Source organism: Myxocyprinus asiaticus, chromosome 21 (genome assembly GCF_019703515.2).
Source record: "Myxocyprinus asiaticus isolate MX2 ecotype Aquarium Trade chromosome 21, UBuf_Myxa_2, whole genome shotgun sequence".
Classification (NCBI taxonomy): domain Eukaryota; kingdom Metazoa; phylum Chordata; class Actinopteri; order Cypriniformes; family Catostomidae; genus Myxocyprinus; species Myxocyprinus asiaticus.
This window is the reverse complement of record NC_059364.1, coordinates 25242174-25263544: the sequence shown is the minus strand read 5'-3', so window position 1 is coordinate 25263544 and position 21371 is coordinate 25242174. Positions and strand designations below refer to the sequence as shown.

Sequence of the window (21371 nt, the reverse complement as noted above, 5' to 3'; positions counted from 1 at the left end):
ACGGGGTGCGGGATCTTGAGCCGTGCCGGGGCAGGATGTGCTGGATAGCCTCCGTCTACTGCTTCACCGCCGAGAACTACTGGGCAAAGTCCTCAATGGTGTCGCCGAATAGGCCAGCCTGGGAAATGGGGGCAGCAAGAAACCGTGTCTTGTCGGCCTCACCCATCTCGACCAGGTTGAGCCAAAGGTGGCGCTCCTGGACTACTAATGTGGCCATCGTCCGCCCGAGAGACCGCGCTCAGAGAGCGAGGTCAGTCGCTGAGCGCAGTTCCTGCATCAAATCTCGGGCGGAACTACCCTCGTGCAGTTCTTTCAATGCCTTGGCTTGGTGGACCTGCAGGAGAGCCATGGCGTGCAGGGCAGAGGTGGCTTGTCCAGCAGCGCTGTAGGCTTTAGCCGTCAGGGACGACGTGAACCTACAGGGCTTGGATGGGAGCTTAGGGCATCCACACCGGGTGGCGGCGCTCTGCGGTCATAGGTGCACCGGGGGAATCACCGTATAGCCCCTGGCCGTCCCGCCATCGAGGGTAGTGAGGGTGGGGGAACTGCGGAATCGGGGCTGGGCAGTAAAAGGTGCCTCCCACGATTTCGTCAGCTCCTCATGCACTTCTGGGAAGAAAGGCACTGGAACGGGGTGTGGCTGCTTTGAGCGGCGCCGTGAGCCCAGGAACCAATCTTCAAGCCGCGAGGGTTTAGGGGAGAGTGGAGGGTTCCACTCTAACCCGATGCTTGCGGCCGCCCGGGAAAGCATGTCCGTCATTTCTGCATCAGCCTGTGACTGGGCAATCGTCCCTGAGGGGGGGAGCCCAGCTGAGGTTTCTGCGTCCGACTGGACAAGCCCGCTCTCCGATGCTGCGCTCGAGAGCTTATCATCTTCGCGGGCTCCGAACAAGAGGCTAGACTCGGCATGAGACGAGTCGGCGGACTCATCCGGAAGCCCGACTGGGGCAGATGAGCGTGCTGGGGAATGGGAGGTCCACGGGGGGATACCCGGCGGAGGCGATCCCATTGGGGTCCCCAAATCACCCCCAGTGCTAGCCGCGCAGGCCTCATACCCGTAGGTAGAAGGACCGAGGCGGGGAGCCGCTGGGGTGGCTTGCTTTCTTACGAAAGCAAACCGCGACCGCAACGTTGCCATGGTCATGTTCTCGCAATGAGAACACGAACCATCCACAAACGCTGCCTCTGTGTGGGTTGCGCCCAGACATGAAAGACAGTGATCATGACCATCCGAAGTTGAGAGATAACGACCGCAATCAGGAATAACACACAATCGGAAAGGCATCTTTAAAAAGACCCGTCATTAAAAAGACGTTCCGTGTGTGCCGCTCTTTTAGAGAAATATACTCTTTTAGAGGAAAAAGCTCTTTCAGAATATATACTCTCTTTTTTTTCTGCCGAAGCGCCCAGGGGTGTTCTCTGCAGTGCACCAGTGCAGAGGAGGGAGAAGCCACTGAAATGTGCCGTCGGATTCAGCAGAGGTGAATGAACAGTAGAATTCAGCTCAGTGAGCATGACCATTCGGCTCCGAAGAGAAAATCTGAATGAGTGGTTGCATACCAGCTCCTTTTATACCCGTATGTCCGGGGGAGTGGCATGAAAATACCACTCGCCAATTTTCATTGGCCTTTTATCAAAGACCAGAGGTGTCTTGGGCTCCCAAGAGTGACCCCTAGTGTTACTACATCGACACAACATCAAGTGAGTGACAGATAGGGAACCCTTAACTGCACTACGGAACTTTGGGCTCTCTGTCGACATCTGTGGTTGAAACCTTAAATTGCAAGTAACTTTGACATTTGTTGTGTTTCGGCACTGCTCTTCTGCGTGGATGAATCATATGGTTTTACTTTGCCTGTGATCATTAGGAAATATTCACCTGCAGAAATGAAATCATCATGTTGTGCCATTTTCACTTTGATATCATGCTATTTGACTACACATTTAACCAAGATATTACCTGCGATAAACAACACTCTTATTTACATATTTAAATATGAGTTTATAAGTGTTTCATCCATCACAGATTAAAGCTGAAGTATGTAACTTTTTCAGTGTTAAAATACTTTCTTATATCCCAGCTTAATATGCAGAGACAAATATATGTAAGCCATTAATAGGTTAATTTTCTCGAAAACTGTAAACACTGTGTCTCTGTGGCGCTATAAAAATTAGTGTATTGTTTTTGAGCGACCTGCTTTCACCCGTCCCAACAATGTTACTCAACCAATGGGGTGAGTTGGGGGCGGGACTGTCTGACTGTTTGAACAACTGAAGACGACGGGCGTATTCAGAAAGCTGCTTTGAAAACATTGTTTATTTTTGCAATTCCATTCGGTGGTGCTAGTGTCGCAAAAATTACATACTTCAGCTTCAGTGTTTTTATTGTACTAAACATATCCCAAACATATTTTATTTTTATTTTTTTACAGATAATTGTTGTGTTACAGTTATGATTTCCCTACCATGCTTGCTCATCATCTTTCACATTATTCTGTCTTCCATTTTAAAATCCAAACTGGATTTCTCATTTCTCTGACAGCGATGTCATATGCTGAAAGTATACACGTATAGATCAGTTATGGCTGAGGAAAATACAGCAGCTGCATACATTTCCTTTTATGATTCTGTTATTTAAATGTGTAGAGAGTATGGCAGCCTAGGCCTCAGTCCAGTGTGTCTGCTGAAAATGTTTACGCAACAGAGGGGGTATTCTCAATAAAACAGCCACACTTGTTCTTCTACAGCACAACTCTCAAGCCATGTTTGGAGCTGTTTGCCGTGATCTTGGTGAGCTGCAGTACTCTGTCTCTGACCCCCTGTCATTTGTTGACAAAGCAGAAGTCAAACTGTGTTATGTAACAACCCACCACCCCCACCCCCTCACTCTGACTACAGCAGACTCCTTGTAGATCTCTTTTGTGTACTAAAGCTGGACTCTTTAAAAGCTGTCATGGAAATAGAATGAGACAGTCCCCGGAGATTCTTGGTTGGAATATCGTGGTACTTTTTATTGTGTCACCCCCTTTATTATTTTAATGGGACTGGCATAATGGAATGGGAAAACAGTCAGGGAGGGCTCTACATTATATGATGACCTTCAGCTGTGTTCTAGAACCATCCAGGGTTACTTTTAACTTATTAACTTTTTGGAACATTTTGGGGTGGGGAAGTAGCGGGACATGGCACTATTGACATGTGGGTCATTTTGGAAGTTCACCAAAGTGTTGCCCACAGAAGCCAGTGGAAGGAAAATCAGCAAGCAATACTTAACATAGTTTTTTAATTTTTAATTTTGTCTGATACTGATATTGATAAGTCACAGAGTAAAGAAAAAAGTTAGTAGAAAAGCTCATAATTGTTTGAGTATGCAGAATGATTTAATTTTACAATCACGTGTGAATTTTTCTTTTTTTTTTTTTTTCTTTTTTTTTTTGTCAAAGATCAGTCTTCAAATATTCTGAGATTTGGATGAGACATAACAGGGGGCTTATTGAACTACCCCTACAGCTGGCCCCCTTTCTCACCAGTAGCTCCATTAGCCAAAGATGTGGACCTGAGACTTTTGTCTCTGACTTGAGTGAGATTTGAGATACAGTTTTGATTCTGAAACAAAGACATGGACTGATGTGTGACATGAGCCTTTTCACTCTTTTACTGCTTTACCTTGAGAAGGCCAGCTGGACCGAGTGCTAAAGATTTTCCAGAACAGTTTCATCCCTTAGGGAGAGTTAATGTTCTAATCAAATACTTTTTATTTATTTATAGATATTATTTATAGTTTTATGTTATTGTTTGTGCCTCCCTCTGTTGCTTTGAGCCTGATCCATTTTTTTCAGTTATTTCTAGGTGAAGATATTGTAAAGTGTCTAATTTCTGCACCACTAGTGGCACCAACCAGAACTGAAATTATAATGACTGTTTTCAAACAAGTTTCATTCCAACACAGCCTCATGACAACTCATAATAATTTGTACGAGATGACGAAACCATAAGATGTTGTATGACTTGGCTTTTACGAAAAGGTTAGACTTTTAGACCAATCAATCAACAAACACAATTTCAAATTGATACAATACAGGCATCAAATTTTAGCTAGACTTCTATCCAACACTTAATTTTAAGAATGGAAACATTAGGGAACAAATTTGATTAGTCATTCCATATTGATTTCTGCAATAAAAATGTGACTGATGTAGGTCAGTAACCTATAATATGCTTCTCTAATATCATTCCAAGTCCTGATGTTTCTCATTCTTCCATGGTACACAACAGTGATTTTCCTATTAAAATCATGGTTAGGTTTAGGGTTTGGTTAAGGGGGTAGGCTTTATGGTTAGGTTTGGGTTAGGGGTTAAACTTCATAATAACTAAAAAACATTGATCATTGGTTTATTTTTCAGTATGGGAAAAAAAGTTGTACGTTTCTGAACGAACCAACTCGTATGATTTCTTACGATACTTTATCGTAGCATTTTTTACACCTTGTCATGAGACTGGGTTTTTTCAGTCACTCACCCTGTCTTTCATTGTTCAGACAAAACAGATAGTCCTGCCTGAAACTCAAGCCACTTGTTGAGAAAATATTATCATGTCTGGCCCATTCAGGACAATCAAACAAACAGATTGCAATTCTATTTGGTGCTGCTACTGGAGAAGAAATTAAACACTTCACCTTCATATCTATTTGTATGATTACATTATATAATTTTTTTTATATAATTTGTTTTGTAGCAGACTGGATAGACACTGTAATCATCATAAGTGTCTCTAATACATTGGAGGGGCCTGAACTGTCAGTGCTCATGAAGGGCTGGCTTTCACTTTGACAAGACCACTCAGGACAATGTTTACTGTGTGAAAGTTTGCGTCTGGTCCAACCTGGCCTGTGGCCCATTACGATACCCTTCAAATGTGACACAATCAACAGAAAGTACATTTAATATTAGAATGACAAAAGTCAAGATGTAGAGGATTGTTAAATATTTGGTCAATTATCTTACAGTTATCTTAATATAGTTCATAGACTCATGGGGTGCCTGGCATGCCAGACAGGGATGAAGAGGTGGATGGAAAGCAGGATGCTGTAATTTGTTCATCAGACGCTGAGTGGGTGCCACATTCCCAGGTGGCAGGTGCTGACAGGTTCATCTTGGTAGTCATCGCGATGAAAGAGGCAAAGCATGGTTAAGGTTCAGTTCTTTGAAGAGAACAGTATGTGATAGCTTGAATTTGTATGATAAGCCACAATAAAAGGGCATTTAAAGGAGAGCCCTTCCCTGTTCGGGTGTTTGTTAGGGCTTTAAACCAAGTTAGGCTCAGCTGAACATCTTTGCAACTGAAGGTTTTGACTTACAGGTAAGCTGCAAAATGCTTTTAGGGCTAATTGTGAGTCTGTATGATATTAATAAGATTAATATGCATTAATATAGTAATATAATATAGCATTAAAAAAAAATGTATATGTTTGTACACTCATTTGTTTTAAGGGCTTTTGGATTTAGTTACTAAAACCTCAAAGGTTTCACTTAACCAGGATTAGTAGAGTATCTTCTGTACAGGCTGCATGTAGAGCACTGTAGGGGATGAAGTGTATTTGGGATACTCAAACCTTGAGGCTCTTGAATGATGGATTGATGCATGCAGCTGTCATTGTTGGGCCTTTTTTTTCAAAATGGAATGTGATACCTAATGTGGTTTGAGATACATAAGCATGTAATATAAACAGCATATTTGTGTATTCTTGGATTACGAAATTGCTGTTACATAACTGGTCAACAAGACTTCCAAATTTAGGGTGCTATCCATTTTCAAGGTGGGGCAAAACAGATGCTAACAGATTTTTTCCAGAGAAAGAGCCTTGTATTAGTGTTATTTTATATCAGATACTTTAATTCAGATGTAGGCTCTATTAAATTATCTATGGAAAGTTATCTGCCTTTCCTTGTTTGTTCTGACTGTTCTGACTTTTTGTGGACATTCATATAGACAGTAACTGTAGTGTAGGCCATAGTAAATCAATAAGACATGAGCCATCTCACTAGCAACATATTCAGATTACATTCAGATCTATTTGAAATGTAACAGAAATATCTGCAATCATTTATTCTGTGCTATATTGGATCTCCAAAGAAAGTTTAGTTTTTATATATCCTGCCAATTATTAATTTAGCACACACTTTTATTTAAAGTCACTTATGGTACAGATATTATATGTATGCATTTGGCAGACTCTTTATCTAAAGGGACTTGCAGTGCATTCAAGGCACACTGTACATTTAATCAGTATGTGTGAACCCTGGGAATCAAACCCATAAACTTAACAATGCTAGGACTATGGAAGCTCAAGTTTTGTGTGGAGATTGAACCAGCAATCATCCTGGTTACTTGCGTAACCTCCGTTCCCTGATGGAGGGAATGAGACGATATTGTGTCGATATAGTGACACTAGGGGTCACTCTTGGGAGCCCGAAACACCTCTAGTCTTTGATAAAAGGCCAATAAAATTTGGCGAGTGGTATTTGCATGCCACTCCCCCGGACATACGGGTATAAAAGGAGCTGGTATGCAACCACTCATTCAGGTTTTATACTGAGGAGCCGAGACAAGGCCCATTTCAGCGGGTAGTTCCGCGTTGTGGCAGGAGGGACACAACGTCTCGTTCCCTCCATCAGGGAACGGAGGTTATGCAAGTAACCAGGACATTCCCTATCTGTCACTCACTCGACGTTGTGTCGATGTAGTGACACTAGGGGTCCCTATACGAAACGCCGCAATTGGCTGAACTGTGTTACATGAACTGGGGGTGTGTGACGGGCAGACAACTGTATGCCTCATAGTCAGCGCACCAGACCGACACGTAACCTACCCCAACATAGTTATGAGTGTCGAACGGCCCTTTGGAGACAAGTCGACTACCCAAAAGATAGAGACATGCTAACCCAGTCGTGGCCTCTTTTCCCCTCCTTTTTTCCACTCCCTAAAAAACAAGGGGGATTATCTGACTGGGCCGCCAGGTCTAATTGGGGGGTGTCCCTCCCAAGGGGAGGACACTGCGGAGACCACACCTCGCCCAAAGAGAGGGGGGGATATTTAAGTGGAAAATACGTCACATGGTCTTGCTGACCATGTGGAGAAATCTCATGGTAGATCCTACCCAAAGGGGGAGGAGTTACTACAAACATGGAGACTGTGGCAGAGGGGGCTCTGCCCAAGGAAGACGCTGTTTGCCAACAGGGAAACGAATTAGCGGAAGATATACATCGCATGGGGTTACCTTACAGGGAACTGCCACATGCGGAGCACCTACCCCAGAACAGGGCTCTTAGTTAGCATGTGTACTGAGCCGGCAGTGAGTCTCTCTGAAAACTCGACTGCCACAGGGCTCGGAGGAAGTCAACCAGGGAACAAAGTTTGTGAACACTACTGGGAATTAATGGTGCACATCTTCAGCTCAAAAGGAGGTGGAAGGCGCTATGTGCAAGCGATACACCTGGCCGGCTATCCCGGGCTTATCCACTTGTATTGCGTGCCACTACCTGGAACGAAACTGGTTCCACCCGGAGGTTGTAGAACCTTGCAAAGGTGTTGGGTGTTGCCCAGCCCGCTGCCCTGCAAATGTCTGTTAGAGAGGCACCCCTGGCCAGGGCCCAGGAGGCCACTACACCCCTGGTAGAATGGGCTCGTAGCCCTACCGGGGTTGTCACGTCCTGGGCATGATATGACATAGCTATGGCGTCAATGAGCCAGTGGGTGATCCTCTGCTTGGAGACAGCGCTTCCTTTCCAATGTGCACCAAAGCAGACAAAGAGCTGCTCAGAGATCCTAAAACTCTGCATGCGATCCAAATTGATGCGTAAAGCGTGCACCGGACACAGCAATGACAGGGCTGGGTCTGCCTCCTCCTGGGGCAGTGCTCGCAGGTTCACCACCTGGTCTCTAAAAGGGGTCGTTGGAACCTTGGGCACATAGCCCGGTCAGGGTCTCAAGAACATGTGAGAGTAGCCCGGACCGAACTCCAGGCACGTTTCGCTGACAGAGAACGCTTGCAGGTCTCCTACCCTCTTGATGGAAGTGAGTGCGGTCAGGAGGGCAGTCTTCAAGTAGAGTGCCTTAAGCTCCACTGACTGCAAAGGCTCAAAGGGGCTCTCTGTAGACCCTGAAGAACTACAGAGAGGTCTCATGAGGGAACGAGGCACGGTCTGGAGGGGTTCAGCCTCCTGGCGCCTCTCAGGAACCTGATGATCAGGTCGTGCTTCCCTAAGGACTTACCGTCCACTGTGTCGTGGTGTGCTGCTATAGCAGCAACGTACACCTTCAAGGTGGAAGGAGACAGCCGCCCTTCCAACCTCTCCTGCAGGCAGGAAAGCACCGATCCGACTGCGCATCTCTTGGGGTCTTCCTGTCGGGAAGAACACCACTTAGCGAACAGACGCCACTTAAAGGCATACAGGCACCTCTTAGAGGGGGCCCTAGCCTGAGTGATCGTGTCTACCACTGTGGGTGGTAGACTGCTTAGGTCTTCAGCGTCCCATCCAGGGGCCAGACATGGAGATTCCAGAGGTCTGGTCGCAGGTGCCAGATGGTGCCCCGTCCCTGAGAAAGAAGGTCCTTCCTCAGGGGAATTTGCCAGGGGGGTGCTGTCACGAGTAGCGTGAGGTCTGAGAACCACATCTGGGTGGGCCAGTAGGGTGCTACCAGGATGACCTGCTCCTCGTCCTCCCTGACCTTGCACTGAGTCTGTGCAAGTAGGCTCACTAGGGGAAATGCATATTTGCATAGGCCAGGAGGCTAGCTGTGTGCCAGCGCGTTTATACCAAGAGGTGCCTCGGTCAGGGCGTACCAGAGCGGGCAGTGGGAGGAGTCTTGGGAGGCGAACAGGTCTACCAGTGCCTGTCCAAATCGACTCCAGATCATCTGGACCACCTGAAGGTGGAGTCTCCACTCTCCCCTGAGGGTAACCTGTCACACACTCCAGTGTTGCGGTCGCCCGGGATGTGAGTGGCTCGCAGCGACTCGAAGTGCTGCTGACTCCAAAGGAGGAGACGGCGGGCGAGTTGTGACATACAACGAGAGCGCAGACCGCCTTGGTGGTTGACATATGCTACCGTTGCCGTGTTGTCTGTCCGAACTAACATGTGCTTGCCCTGGATCAACGGTCGGAACCTCCGCAGGACGAGCAGAATTGCCAACAACTCGAGGCAGTTGATGTGCCAACGCAGCAGCAGGCCCGTCCATAATCCAGTGGCTGCATGCCCGTTGCAAACAGCACCCCAGCCTGTTTTGGAGGTGTCTGTCATGACCACGACGTGCCTGGAGACCTGCTCTAGGGGAACACCTGCCCGTAGAAATGAGAGGCCGGTCATAGGGCTGAAGAGACGGTGACAGACCGGCGTGATGGCCACGTGATGTGTCCCACGGCGCCATGCCCATCTCGGGACTCGAGTCTGAAGCCAGTGCTGAAGCGGTCTCATATGCATCAACCCGAGCGGGGTGGCCACCGCTGAGGATGCCATATGCCCCAGGAGCCTCTGAAAGAGTTTCAGTGGAACTGCTGTTTTCTGTTTGAACGCCTTCAAACAGGTCAACACCAGCTGTGCGCACTCGTCCGTGAGGCGCGCTGTCAATGAGACTGAGTCCAACTCCAAACCGAGAAAAGAGATGCTCTGAACCGGGAGGAACTTGCTCTTTTCCCAGTTGACCCGAAGCCCTAATCGGCTGAGGTGCGAGAGCACCAAGTCCCTGTGTGTACACAACATGTCCCGAGAGTGAGCTAGGATTAGCCAGTCGTCGAGATAGTTGAGAATGCGAATGCCCACTTCTCTTAATGGGGAAAGAGCTGCCTCTGCGACCTTCCTGAAGATGCGAGGGGACAAGGATAGGCCGAAAGGGAGGACCTTGTACTGATACGCCTGACCCTCGAATGCAAACTGCAGGAAGGGTCTGTGTCGAGGTAGAATCAAGACATGAAAGTACGCGTCCTTCAGGTCTACCGCCGCAAACCAATCTTGATGCCGGACGCTCGCCAGAATGCGTTTTTGCGTCAGCATCTTGAATGGGAGTCTGTGTAAAGCCCGGTTCAGTACTCGCAGGTCCAAGATTGGCCGCAACCCACCGCATTTTTTCGGTACGATGAAGTAGGGGCTGTAAAACCCCTTCTTCATGTCGGCCGGAGGGACAGGTTCTATCACACCCTTCCATAGGAGGGTGGCGATCTCCATGCACAAGGTAGCAGCGTTTTCGTCCTTCACCAAGGTGAAGTGGATACCGCTGAACCTGTGCGGATGCCTGGCGAACTGAATCACGTAGCCGAGTCAGACGGTCCGGACCAGCTATCGCGACGGATTGGAAAGTGCAAGCCGCGCATCCAAATTCCGCGCGATGGGGACAAAAGGGACAACATCGTCGGACGTACCGGCAGGTGGGGCCTTGCAGCGGGGCGGAGCTCGAGGTGCCACACCATGTCGTGGCCGTGCTGAGTCTAGGGACATCGAAGCATTTACCTGGCTCCTTGTGACCACCCCCGGAACAGCCTGGGACGGGGGAGGAAGAGGCCTGTCCTCGCAACCCGTGGACTGTCACATCGGGGGCAGATGTGTGCCACAGCTGGGCACGCAGGGGCAAGGAGACCGCCACTGGAGCGCCAATCCTGCAAGGGAAAAAAGGTGGACGGTGGTCGTGATGACGACCGTGCACACTGGGTATGTGACCCAGGGAAGGAGGAAACCGCTCTTTTGCTGAACTGTTGGGTACCGCAGCCACTTGGGCATGCGTTGAAATCAAATGAAAAGGCAACAAAAGATTCTCCACCCAGCCCTCCACCGGTGGATGGAGTGGTCTTGCTACCAGCTCCAATGCAGTGGGTTTCGTCGACCCTGGGTTACCCGTCTCAGGGGCACTTTGAGGACCTTCGTGAATTCTTGGCGGCCGGCCATGAGACAGGTGGCGTCTGCTTCCTGCGGTGGGCTCCACGCCAGGGCCGGGCCGAAGGGGCGGGCTGCGGTGGAGCCGGTGCAGTCACCGCAGGGGGATGCCCTTGGCGACGAGCAGACAGGGTGCGGGATCTTGAGCTGTGCCAGGACAGGATATGCCGGATAGCCTCCGTCTGCTGCTTCACCATCGAGAACTGCTGGGCAAAGTCCTCGATGGTGTCGCCGAATAGGCCAGCCTGGGAGATGGGGGCAGCAAGGAACCGTGTCTTGTTGGCCTCACCCATCTCGACCAGGTTGAGCCAAAGGTGGCGCTCCTGGACCACTAATGTGGACATCATCCGCCCGAGAGACCGCGCCGTGACCTTTGTCGCTCGGAGAGCGAGATCAGTCGCTGAGCGCAATTCCTGCATCAGATCTGGGGCGGAACTACCCATGTGCAGTTCTTTTAGTGCCTTGGCTTGGTGGACCTGCAGGAGAGCCATGGCGTGCAGGGCAGAGGTGGCTTGTCCAGCAGCGCTGTAGGCTTTAGCTGTCAGGGACGACGTGAACCTACAGGGCTTGGACGGGAGCTTTGGGCGTCCATGCCAGATGGCGGCACTCTGCAGGCATAGGTGCACCACCAGCGCCTTATCGAATCACCGTATAGCCCCTGGCCGCCCCGCCATCGAGGGTAGTGAGGGCGGGTGAACTGAGAAATCGGGACCGGGCAGTAAAAGGTGCCTCCCACGATTTTGTCAGCTCCTCGTGCACTTCCGGGAAGAAAGGCACTGGAGCAGGGTGTGGCTGCTTTGAGCTGCACCACGAGCCCAGGAACCATTCATTGAGCCGCGAGGGTTCAGGGGAGAGCGGAGGGTTCCACTCTAGCCCGACGCTCGCGGCCGACCGGGAAAGCATGTCCATCATCTCTGCATCAGCCTGTGACTGGGCAATCGTCCCTGAAGGGGGGTGCCCAGCTGAGGCTTCTGCATCCGACTGGACAAGCCCGCTCTACGATGCTGCGCTCGAGAGCTTATCATCTTCGCGGGCTCCGAACAAGAGGTTGAACTCGCCATGAGACGAGCCGGCGGACTCATCCGGAAGCCCGATCGGGGCAGACGAGCTTGCTGGGGAATGGGAGGTCCACGGGGGGATACCCGGCGGAGGCGGTCCCATTGGGGTCCCCAAATCGCTCCCAGTGCTAGCCGCGCTGGCCTCAAACCCGTAGGTAGAAGGACCGAGGCGGGGAGCCGCTGGGGTGGCTTGCTTTCTTATGAAAGCAAGCCGCAACTGCAACGTTGCCATGGACATGTTCTCGCAGTGAGAACATGAACCATCCATGAACGCTGCCTCCGTATGGGTTGCGCCCAGACACGAAAGACAGCGATCGTGACCATCTGTAGTTGAGAGGTAACGACCGCAAACAGGAATAACACACAATCGGAAAGGCATCTTTAAAAAGATGCGTCTTTAAAAAGACGTTTCATGTGTGCCGCTTTTTTAGAGAAATATACTCTTTCAGGATAATATACTCTCTTTTTTCTGCCGAAGCGCCCAGGGGCGTTCTCTGCAGTGCACCAGTGCAGAGGAGGGAGAAGCCGCTGAAATGCACCGTCAGATCCAGCAGAGGTGAATGAACAGTCGTGAGAATTCAGCTCAGTGTGCATGATCATTCGGCTCCGAAGAGAAAATCTGAATGAGTGGTTGCATACCAGCTCCTTTTATACCCGTATGTCGAGGGGAGTGGAATGCAAATACCACTCGCCAATTTTCATTGGCCTTTTATCAAAGACCAGAGGTGTTTTGGGCTCCCAAGAGTGACCCCTAGTGTCACTACATCGACACAATGTCGAGTGAGTGACATAGGGAACTTCTGGTTAACAGCCCTACCAAACAGAATATGCATATTGTAATATTATATCTTGACTTGATTATTGATCTCTTGGCTTAAACCTTCACATTGTCCTTTAAATTACTGTATGTTTATGTTCTATTTATGTTATTAGCTCATTAGCAATTACTCAAACTTAATCTCGTCATTTTAATGTCATCAGTATATTAACAAACTAAATAGAGACATCTATTCTAAAGAGATATTCATTGCCACAGCTACTTAAACATATACATTTTTTATTGACCCATATTTCCCAGCTGAACCAATGGTGTGTGATAGGTCACTTTGTGTCTTGTTTCAGTGTAAACCCCAGTTATGGTGTGACACGTTAGTTAGAGGGATAATCAGCACTCTCATGCTCACCATTCTAGTAGGATTGTTTGTAACATTATTCTGATTTAAGGTGAAGTAACAGAATTGCACACTTCACTTTAACCTAGGCTTTAGGCCTATATATTTTTAATGTTGTTGTTGAGTGGTGACTGTCTAATTGCCAACTGAAAAGTTCATATTTTTGCAACAGCTTAGAACAGACTTCTAAGCACATTAGTTACAAACATGTTAAGAAACAAAACATGGCAGTGTGGAGAATCTGTTCAACCAATGAATACTTTTTTTTTCTTTTTTGCACAGCAATATTGTTTCCTTAGCATCTCTCCTTTCACGCATTTACATTTGCAGGGCTCTCCAGCAGAGGGCACAGTGACATTTGATGCAGCCCCTGGTAAGCATGCTATGCTTTATGTATCTCCATCCATTTCTGTGAGGTTATACTGGCCTAGCTTGCCAGTTTTTTTAGAATTATAAAGGCATGAGCATAACACATAACATAACATAACATAACATAACATAACATAACATAACAAAACAATTGAAACAAAGATAGACAACAAAACATCTTCAATAGACACCGTAAACATCTTTTTTGTCTGCATGCCTGTTTAGAATGGGTTTATTGTTAACACTCCATACAGAATCACATATTAGTGTAAATGTGTTTATATATATACAGTATGTATGTATGTATGTGTATATATATATATATATATATATATATATATATATATATATATATATATATATATATATATAAAAAAGTTAGAAGTTTACATACACTTAGGTTGAAGTCATAAAAACTCATTTTTTATCCACTCCACAGATTTCATATTAGCAAACTATAGTTTTGGCAAGTTGTTTAGGACATCTCCTTTGTGCATGACACAAGTAATTTTCAACAATTGTTTACAGACAGATTGTTTCACTTTTAACTGACTATATCATAATTCCAGTGGGTCAGAAGTTTGCATACACTAAGTTAACTGTGCCTTTAAGCAGCTTGAAAAATTCCAGAAAATGATGTCAAGCCTTTAGACAATTAGCCAATTAGCTTCTGATAGGAGGTGTACTGAATTGAAGGTGTACCTGTGGATGTTTTTTAAGGCCTACCTTCAAACTAAGTGCCTCTTTGCTTAACATCATTGGAAAATCAAAATTTTGAATTTTGAAAAGAAAAAAAAAATTGTGGACCTCCACATGTCTGGTTCATCCTTGGGAGCAATTTCCAAATGCCTGAAGGTACCACGTTCATCTGTACAAACAATAGTACACAGTATAAACACCATGGGACCACGCAGCCATCATACCGCTCAGGAAGGAGACGCATTCTCTCTCCTAGAGATGAACATATTTTGGTGCGAAAAGTGAAAATGAATCCCAGAACAACAGCAAAGGACCATGTGAAGATGCTGGAGGAAACAGGTAGACAACTATCTATATCCACAGTAAAATTAGTCCTATATTGACATAACCTGAAAGGCTGCTCAGCAAGGAAGAAGCCACTGCTCCAAAACCGCCATAAAAAAGCCAGACTACAGTTTGCAAGTGCAAATGTGGACAAAGATCTTACTTTTTGGAGAAATGTCCTCTGGTCTAATGAAACAAAAACTGAACTGTTTGGCCATAATGACCATCGTTATGTTAGGAAGAAAAACGGTTATGCTTGCAAGCCGAGAACACCATCCCAACTGTGAAGCATGGGAGTGGCAGCATCATTCTGTGTGGGTGCTTTGCTGCAGGAGGGACTGGTGCACTTCACAAAATAGATGGCATCATGAGGAAGGAAAATTATGTGGATATATTGAAGCAACATCTCAAGACATCAGCCACGAAGTTAAAGCTTGGTCGCAAATGTGTCTTCCAAAAGAGACAATGACCCCAAGCATACCTCCAAAGTTGTGGCAAAATGTCTTAAGGACAACAAAGTCAAGGTATTGGAGTGGTCATCACAAAGCCCTGACCTCAATCCGATAGAAAATTTGTGGGCATAACTGAAAAAGCATGTGTCAGAACACACAGTGCATCGCAGCTTGTTGCGTATGGGGCTGTGTAACCGCAGAGCGGTAAGAGTACCCATGCTGACTTCTGTCCACCACTGAAAGTGCCTACAATGGGCACGTGAGCGTCAGAACTGGACCATGGAGCAATGGAAGAAGGTGGCCTGGTCTGATGAATCACATTTTCTTTTAGATCATGTGGATGGCTGGGTGCGTGTGCGTCATTTACCTGGGGAAGAGATGGTAGCAGGATGCATTATGGGAAGAAGGCAGGCCGATGGAGGCAGTGTGATGATTTGGGCAATGTTCTTTTGGGAAACCTTGGGTCCTGGCATTCATGTGGATATTACTTTGACATGTACCACCTACCTAAAGATTTTTGCAGACCACGTACACCCCTTTATGGCAAAGGTATTCCCTGATGGCAGTGGCCTCTTTCAGCAGGATAATGTGCCCTGCCACACTGCAAAAATTGTTCAGGAATGGTTTGAGGAACATAATAAAGAGTTCAAGGTGTTGACTTGGTCTCCAAATTCCCCAGATCTCAATCCGATTGTGCATCTATGGGATGTGCTGGACCAACAAGGCTGTTCCACGGAGGCCCCACCTCACAACTTACAGGACTTAAAGGATCTGCTGCTAACGTCTTGGTGCCAGATACCACAGGACACCTTCAGAGGTGAAGCCATCACCATCACTTTCCAGCAGCCATCACTCCAACACCTTATCCTTGAGTAATCATGCTAAATTGCTAATTTGGTACTAGAAAATCACTTGCCATTATATCAAACACAGTTGAAAGCTATTTAATTCATTAAATGAAGCTTAACATTGTCTCTGTGTTTGTTTTTGAGTTTTTGTTTTTTGCTAGTGTATTCAATAGACTGTCATGTCTTAAGGATAATATTAGGTCAAAAATGGCAAAAAAAAGAAACAGCTTTCTCTAGAAACTTGTCAGTTAATCATTGTTTTGAGGAATGAAGGCTATACGATGCTTGAAATGAAGATTTCATACAAAGGTGTACACTACAGTCTTCAAAGACAAAGGACAACTGGCTCTAACAAGAACAGAAAGAGATGTGGAAAGCCAGATGTACAACTAAACGAGAGGATAAGTCCATCAGAGTCTCTAGTTTGACAAATAGACTCCTCACATTTCCTCAGCTGACAGCTTCATTGAATTCTACCAGCTCAACACCAGTTTCATGTGCAACAGTAAAGAGAAGACTCAGGGGTGCAGGCCTTATGGGAAGAATTGCAAAGAAAAAGCCACTTTTGAAGCAGAAAAACAAAAAGAAAAGATTAGAGTGGGCAAAGAAACACAGACATTGGACAACAGGTAATTGGGAAAGAGTGTTATGGATCTTAATCCCATTGAGATTTTGTGGGATCAGCTAGACTGTAAGGTGCGTGAGAAGACAGCCACATCTATGACAATTGCTACAGGAAGCGTGGGGTGAAATGTCACCTGAGAATCTGGACAAACTGACAGCTAGAATGCCAAGGATCTGCAAAGCTGTCATTGCAGCACGTGGATGATTTTTTGATGAGAACTCTTTGAAGTAGTTTAAGAAGTTCTGAAAAAAAAATTCAAATTGTAATAGTAATTTTTCACGTTATTAATGTCCTGACTATACATTGTGATCAGCTGAATGCCACTTTGGTGAATAAAAGTACCAATTTCTTTCCATAAGAGCAAAATCTGTACATTATTCCAAACATCTGGCCGCTAGTGTATATATTGTACTACATGGTATTGTTCAGGCCTATATAAAAACACTGCAGCAATACATAAATGACTGTAACAAAGAATAATAGCTGTCTAATGCCTTGATACAGGGAGGCTCATGAGTAAGCAATCAAAAAAAGACTCCCTCTGTCTTCCTCTCTGGCTTGAGTCATTGTTGAATCAGTATTCTCACTGCCAGGACCCCTATTTCCTTCCATTCATCAATCTTTCCTCAATATTTTTGCCAGCCAGCAGAGAACACTGTTATTGCAGTTTTTCTAGACCCTCTAGGACCATTATGGACCTTAGTCAGGGTAGACACCATGTTTAATATTACAAAAATGAAAACAAGGCTGTTAGGGAAAGATATACAGTTTGTTCATTGGGTTGTATTGTTAAATACCATGATGTTAATCAGTCAGCCAGCGAAACATTGAAAATACGTCTTTCCAAACAATTTTACATGGACAAAAAAAAAAAAAAACTCTGGAAAACATAGTGTTTGAAAAAGTAAGTATGATGTAGGACAAACTTTTAAGCAGACTGTATGTTTACCCCTCATGGCCTCACTTTCATTCACATCAAATTAAATATGGTGTCTGCCCTGAATAATGTATTATTCTCTATAAAGTCTAACTATAGCTTAATAAGCATATTTAGTCCATTAGACAGCTCGTTTTACTATTCTCCACTATTTACTAACTTGCTCGTCATTGTATTTTTCTTGAAGCCTGTTCGGCCTGTCGACGCACCGTATCTGCTGTGCGAGTAACACCTTTGAGAACCATGAAAACTTTCCCTGATCTCATGCCTACTGGTAAGAGCAAGTTGGAGTTGAGGAAGAGTTACCCCCAAAAACATTTCCGTCATCGCTTACTGATCATCATGTTGCAAACCTTTATGACTTTCTTCAGTGGAACCCCAAAGAATATTTTAGGAAGAATGACAGCCTCAGTCACCATTCACTTTCATTGAACTGAAAAAATAAACAGTGAAAGTGAATGGTAAATGGGACTATCAGTCCCTATTATTCAGCCTAACATCTCCAATTTGGTTTCACAGAAGAAAGAAAGTCATAAGGGTTTGGAACAACATGAGGTGTGTAAATGATGACATAATTTTCATTTTTGGGTGAACTATACCTTTAAGAATGCTTTGAAATGGTTACATCATTTTTATGACTAAATATCTTTGCAACTCTATGATGTTTTTCTGTATCTGCATGCAGAGCTGGACCCGACCCGTGTTTGCAAAGGAAAGGGTGCTGTTACTTTGAGAGCCACACTAGTGCATATCGATGATGAGGAAGACACAAGCCAAAAGCTGTCCATGAACTCTGCCAAAAGTGAGTTGAAAATGGAGAATGCAAGCTGTTCATCAATAAGTGCTCTGAATATATTGCATAAAGCAGTGGAAGACTAATTGTTGTGCATGGTAATTATGGCACTTATGTTTGTAGCTGCAGATATCATCACTAATAAGTGCTCTTGTCAAACACTTTGTTTTTTTCTACCCTCATTAACTGTAAAGAACTTGGTTTACAGGAACAGTGCTTTCTTGAGTTTCCTCTTTCTTATTAATGACAAGACTTACATTTTTGAAGGTGTGATATTGATATTATTTTGACAATCAATGGAACAGTTTCGGCAAGTTGCTAAATCAAAATTTGGACAGGTTTTTTGATGTAGAAAATACACAACATTGTCTGACAGTCAACTTAATTTCCCAAATAAATTTCAGTGAGCACTCATCTTTACAGGGAATAATCAAGTCTTTTGTCCTTGCACCCACTTTGAGTTCTGAAAATGGGGGCCTTCAGCGTGGACGTTTTCACCATCTACATGTCAAAACTATCCTGGCTAAACGCCAACACTTGGGAGAGATGCCTTAATTGTTGTTGTGCCTGAATAAAAAGACCATTGAAACAAACACTTCTTACATTGGGTTCAATGCACTCCTTGTTCTCATGACAAAGTTCAGAGAATTTTTTTTCCCCCAGTAATAAATTAGCATCTCTGTGGATGAAGACTTTCTGCTGGGTTCAGTTCTGGCAGTTCAGAGTCTGGCTGGTGATTCTTTGGATAATGGAGGATTAAGCAATCTGTTGTGGCATAAATTGCGGTTAGCACTGAAAACAAATAGGTTCACTGCCAAGTGATGGCAGCTCTATTTCATGTTTATGTCTTTTATGTTTTAAGAGGTTCCTTGGAGATTTACAGATCATTTACAGATCTTTTTAGAATCCAAACTGTTTGGATTCCTTACAGGTGTTTGGCTTGGTGCGGTCAATGGAGATGCCACAGAAGCGAGTCTGGCTAAGACAAGTGTAAACAACACCGGAGCTGATTTAAATTCAACACAAGTCAATGAGACATCAACAAAGGTGAGTCACCCTGTCAAAATCTCAGCTTTCTTATAAAAATGTAATTTAATGGTTTATATCAGTGTGAAATTAATGAGACAGTTCCAGATCTCTCTGGATTGGAGACAACATTTAGTCTTGCAATCCATATCTCTGAAGTATATTATCTACAATTTTCAGCACAAATTCCTAACTAATTGATGGACCAACTATTCACCTTTCAAATCACAGAGGTTATAATTTGTTTTCCGGACTTTAAATGTTTGCCTTCACTGAAATGGCATCAATGTTTCAATAACTAGATGGCATTTCAAGCTCTGAATTACATTTACATCATCTTCTGTAATAGTGTAGATGACCGCCTCAAGACAGAATACACAGTTAGAAATAAACAAATAAGTGCAATGCTATTTATCTTATTATCACTGTTTTCAGCAGCATTGCGAGGGAATGTTTGTAACAATCATGTGCTTGAAAGAAAAGTTAAGTGAAGCAAATTTCATGCAAAAGGAATCCTGGGAAATTCAAAGTAGCTTGTATCACACAACCAAAATGTGACAAAAGGCTCTGTGCTTTTGTGTATCCTCCCCAGGTGGACTCACCTGTAAAGTCTCAGCTCACATCCTGCCTTGATCCACTGAGTGCTATTACCTCATCAGCCAAAGTGTCCTCTTCTTTCCCCCCCACCAGCAGTGTGAATCCAACAATCGTCCTGCTGCAGCACAACAGAGGTAAATACTATAGCCTCTCAATACTTAAGGTAGTATTGACAATTAAGTATTAAGTGGATTGAAATGCAAAATGCTTTCATGATATACAGTAGAAAGTAAACAGGATGGAGTGGTACAAATACCGTCTTAAGCCCTATTTGGATAGGCTTTGTTTTCTAAATTACATTTGTTTTAAAATGATTAATATACAATGTCTGTGATCTCATATAATGATGCGGACAGGGTTGGAATTTTTGTAGTGATTACTAAGGTGGAAGTGTCTATTGTCTGGATGTGGGCATTATGGAAGGTCATGTGATCTGGATGCATGCATATACAATATATAACATTTTGTACATAATTAAATGAAAGAAAAAAAGGTGAGGAACATATCTGAGACAGCTATAGCCATTCTTCTTTAAAACTGTATAATTTATTATTATTATTATTATTATTATTATTATTATTATTAATACAATCAATAATAGTGTCTTCTTATTGATTCAATTCACTTTTTTTTTTTTTTTTTTTTGGATGGGATGCCATTACCAACTTTTATTTTACCCAGAAAGTCTAAATCCATAATTAAGGTGCACCAAGCAGTACAACGACAAATTTAGCTTTAAGAGTTAGCAAAATAATAAACAAACAAACAAACAAACAAACAAATAAATAAATAAATAAAAAACAGTAGGTAATTTTCCAGAAAAGCTCACTATGCTTATATACACTATGCACTCAGCCATGTAGTGTATGAATTTTCAAAATGTAGTATCGTCCCAAATTGAACATTTAGAGTTTTTTACTACACTGAAGCATTCACCATTTAACAACTGATGGAAGTGACGTTTCAAATGCATGCGATGTCTTGCCGCTAGCTTTAGCACGTTAGGCAACCTCAGTTTAACACTTATATCTCAACAACGTACATATTCACAGAGTGTGGGGTGATGGTAAAGCATTCAGCTCATATTTGTAAGGTGCTGTCTTCACAAGTTTCACTAGTTGCTACATTTTCCATTATTTATAATTGTTTTGTCAGACCAGCAACACAGCCAGGTAACTCCGCCCCTTCCGCTATGTACAACAAGCTGCGAGCGCTGAGTGCAAGAAGTGTTCAACATTCCACCATCTGTTTTGAGGGCCGAAGAAGTGTTTCATCCGGGTACTCATAGTACACTTCTTTTTGTTGCATTTTTAATGTAAACATACTATTCGCACTACTTACACTTCAAAATGACATAGTATAGAGCAGAAGTGTGCGGTTTGGGACGCACCTACAGACTTGTTTGATTCATACAGGATTAAAATCACAAAGTACGTCATTGAAACAAATGAACCTAACCTCCTCATCAAAATAGGGTAACGTCCTCATCCGAATACTGTAACCATAACTTCCTGTATTCATTCAAACATTGAATCATTTCGTCATTCAA

At 44.6% G+C, this 21371-nt stretch overlaps 1 protein-coding gene across 6 annotated transcripts in view; it reads left to right on the top strand.

Moving 5' to 3' along the window:
• LOC127411800 (sorbin and SH3 domain-containing protein 1-like) overlaps positions 1-21371 on the top strand; it is an 81510-nt gene that overhangs the window by 16544 nt on the left and 43595 nt on the right. For 5 of the 6 annotated variants that reach the window (XM_051647582.1, XM_051647586.1, XM_051647584.1 and 2 more), the window contains exons 2-6: positions 13483-13525; positions 17594-17680; positions 18092-18208; positions 19131-19246; positions 19818-19956. In XM_051647582.1, coding sequence (XP_051503542.1) covers positions 17650-17680; positions 18092-18208; positions 19131-19246; positions 19818-19956 — 403 coding nt within the window. In that variant the 5' untranslated portion in view covers positions 13483-13525; positions 17594-17649. The remainder of the gene's footprint in view (positions 1-13482; positions 13526-17593; positions 17681-18091; positions 18209-19130; positions 19247-19817; positions 19957-21371) is intronic. The other variant, XM_051647583.1, reaches the window with a different exon arrangement.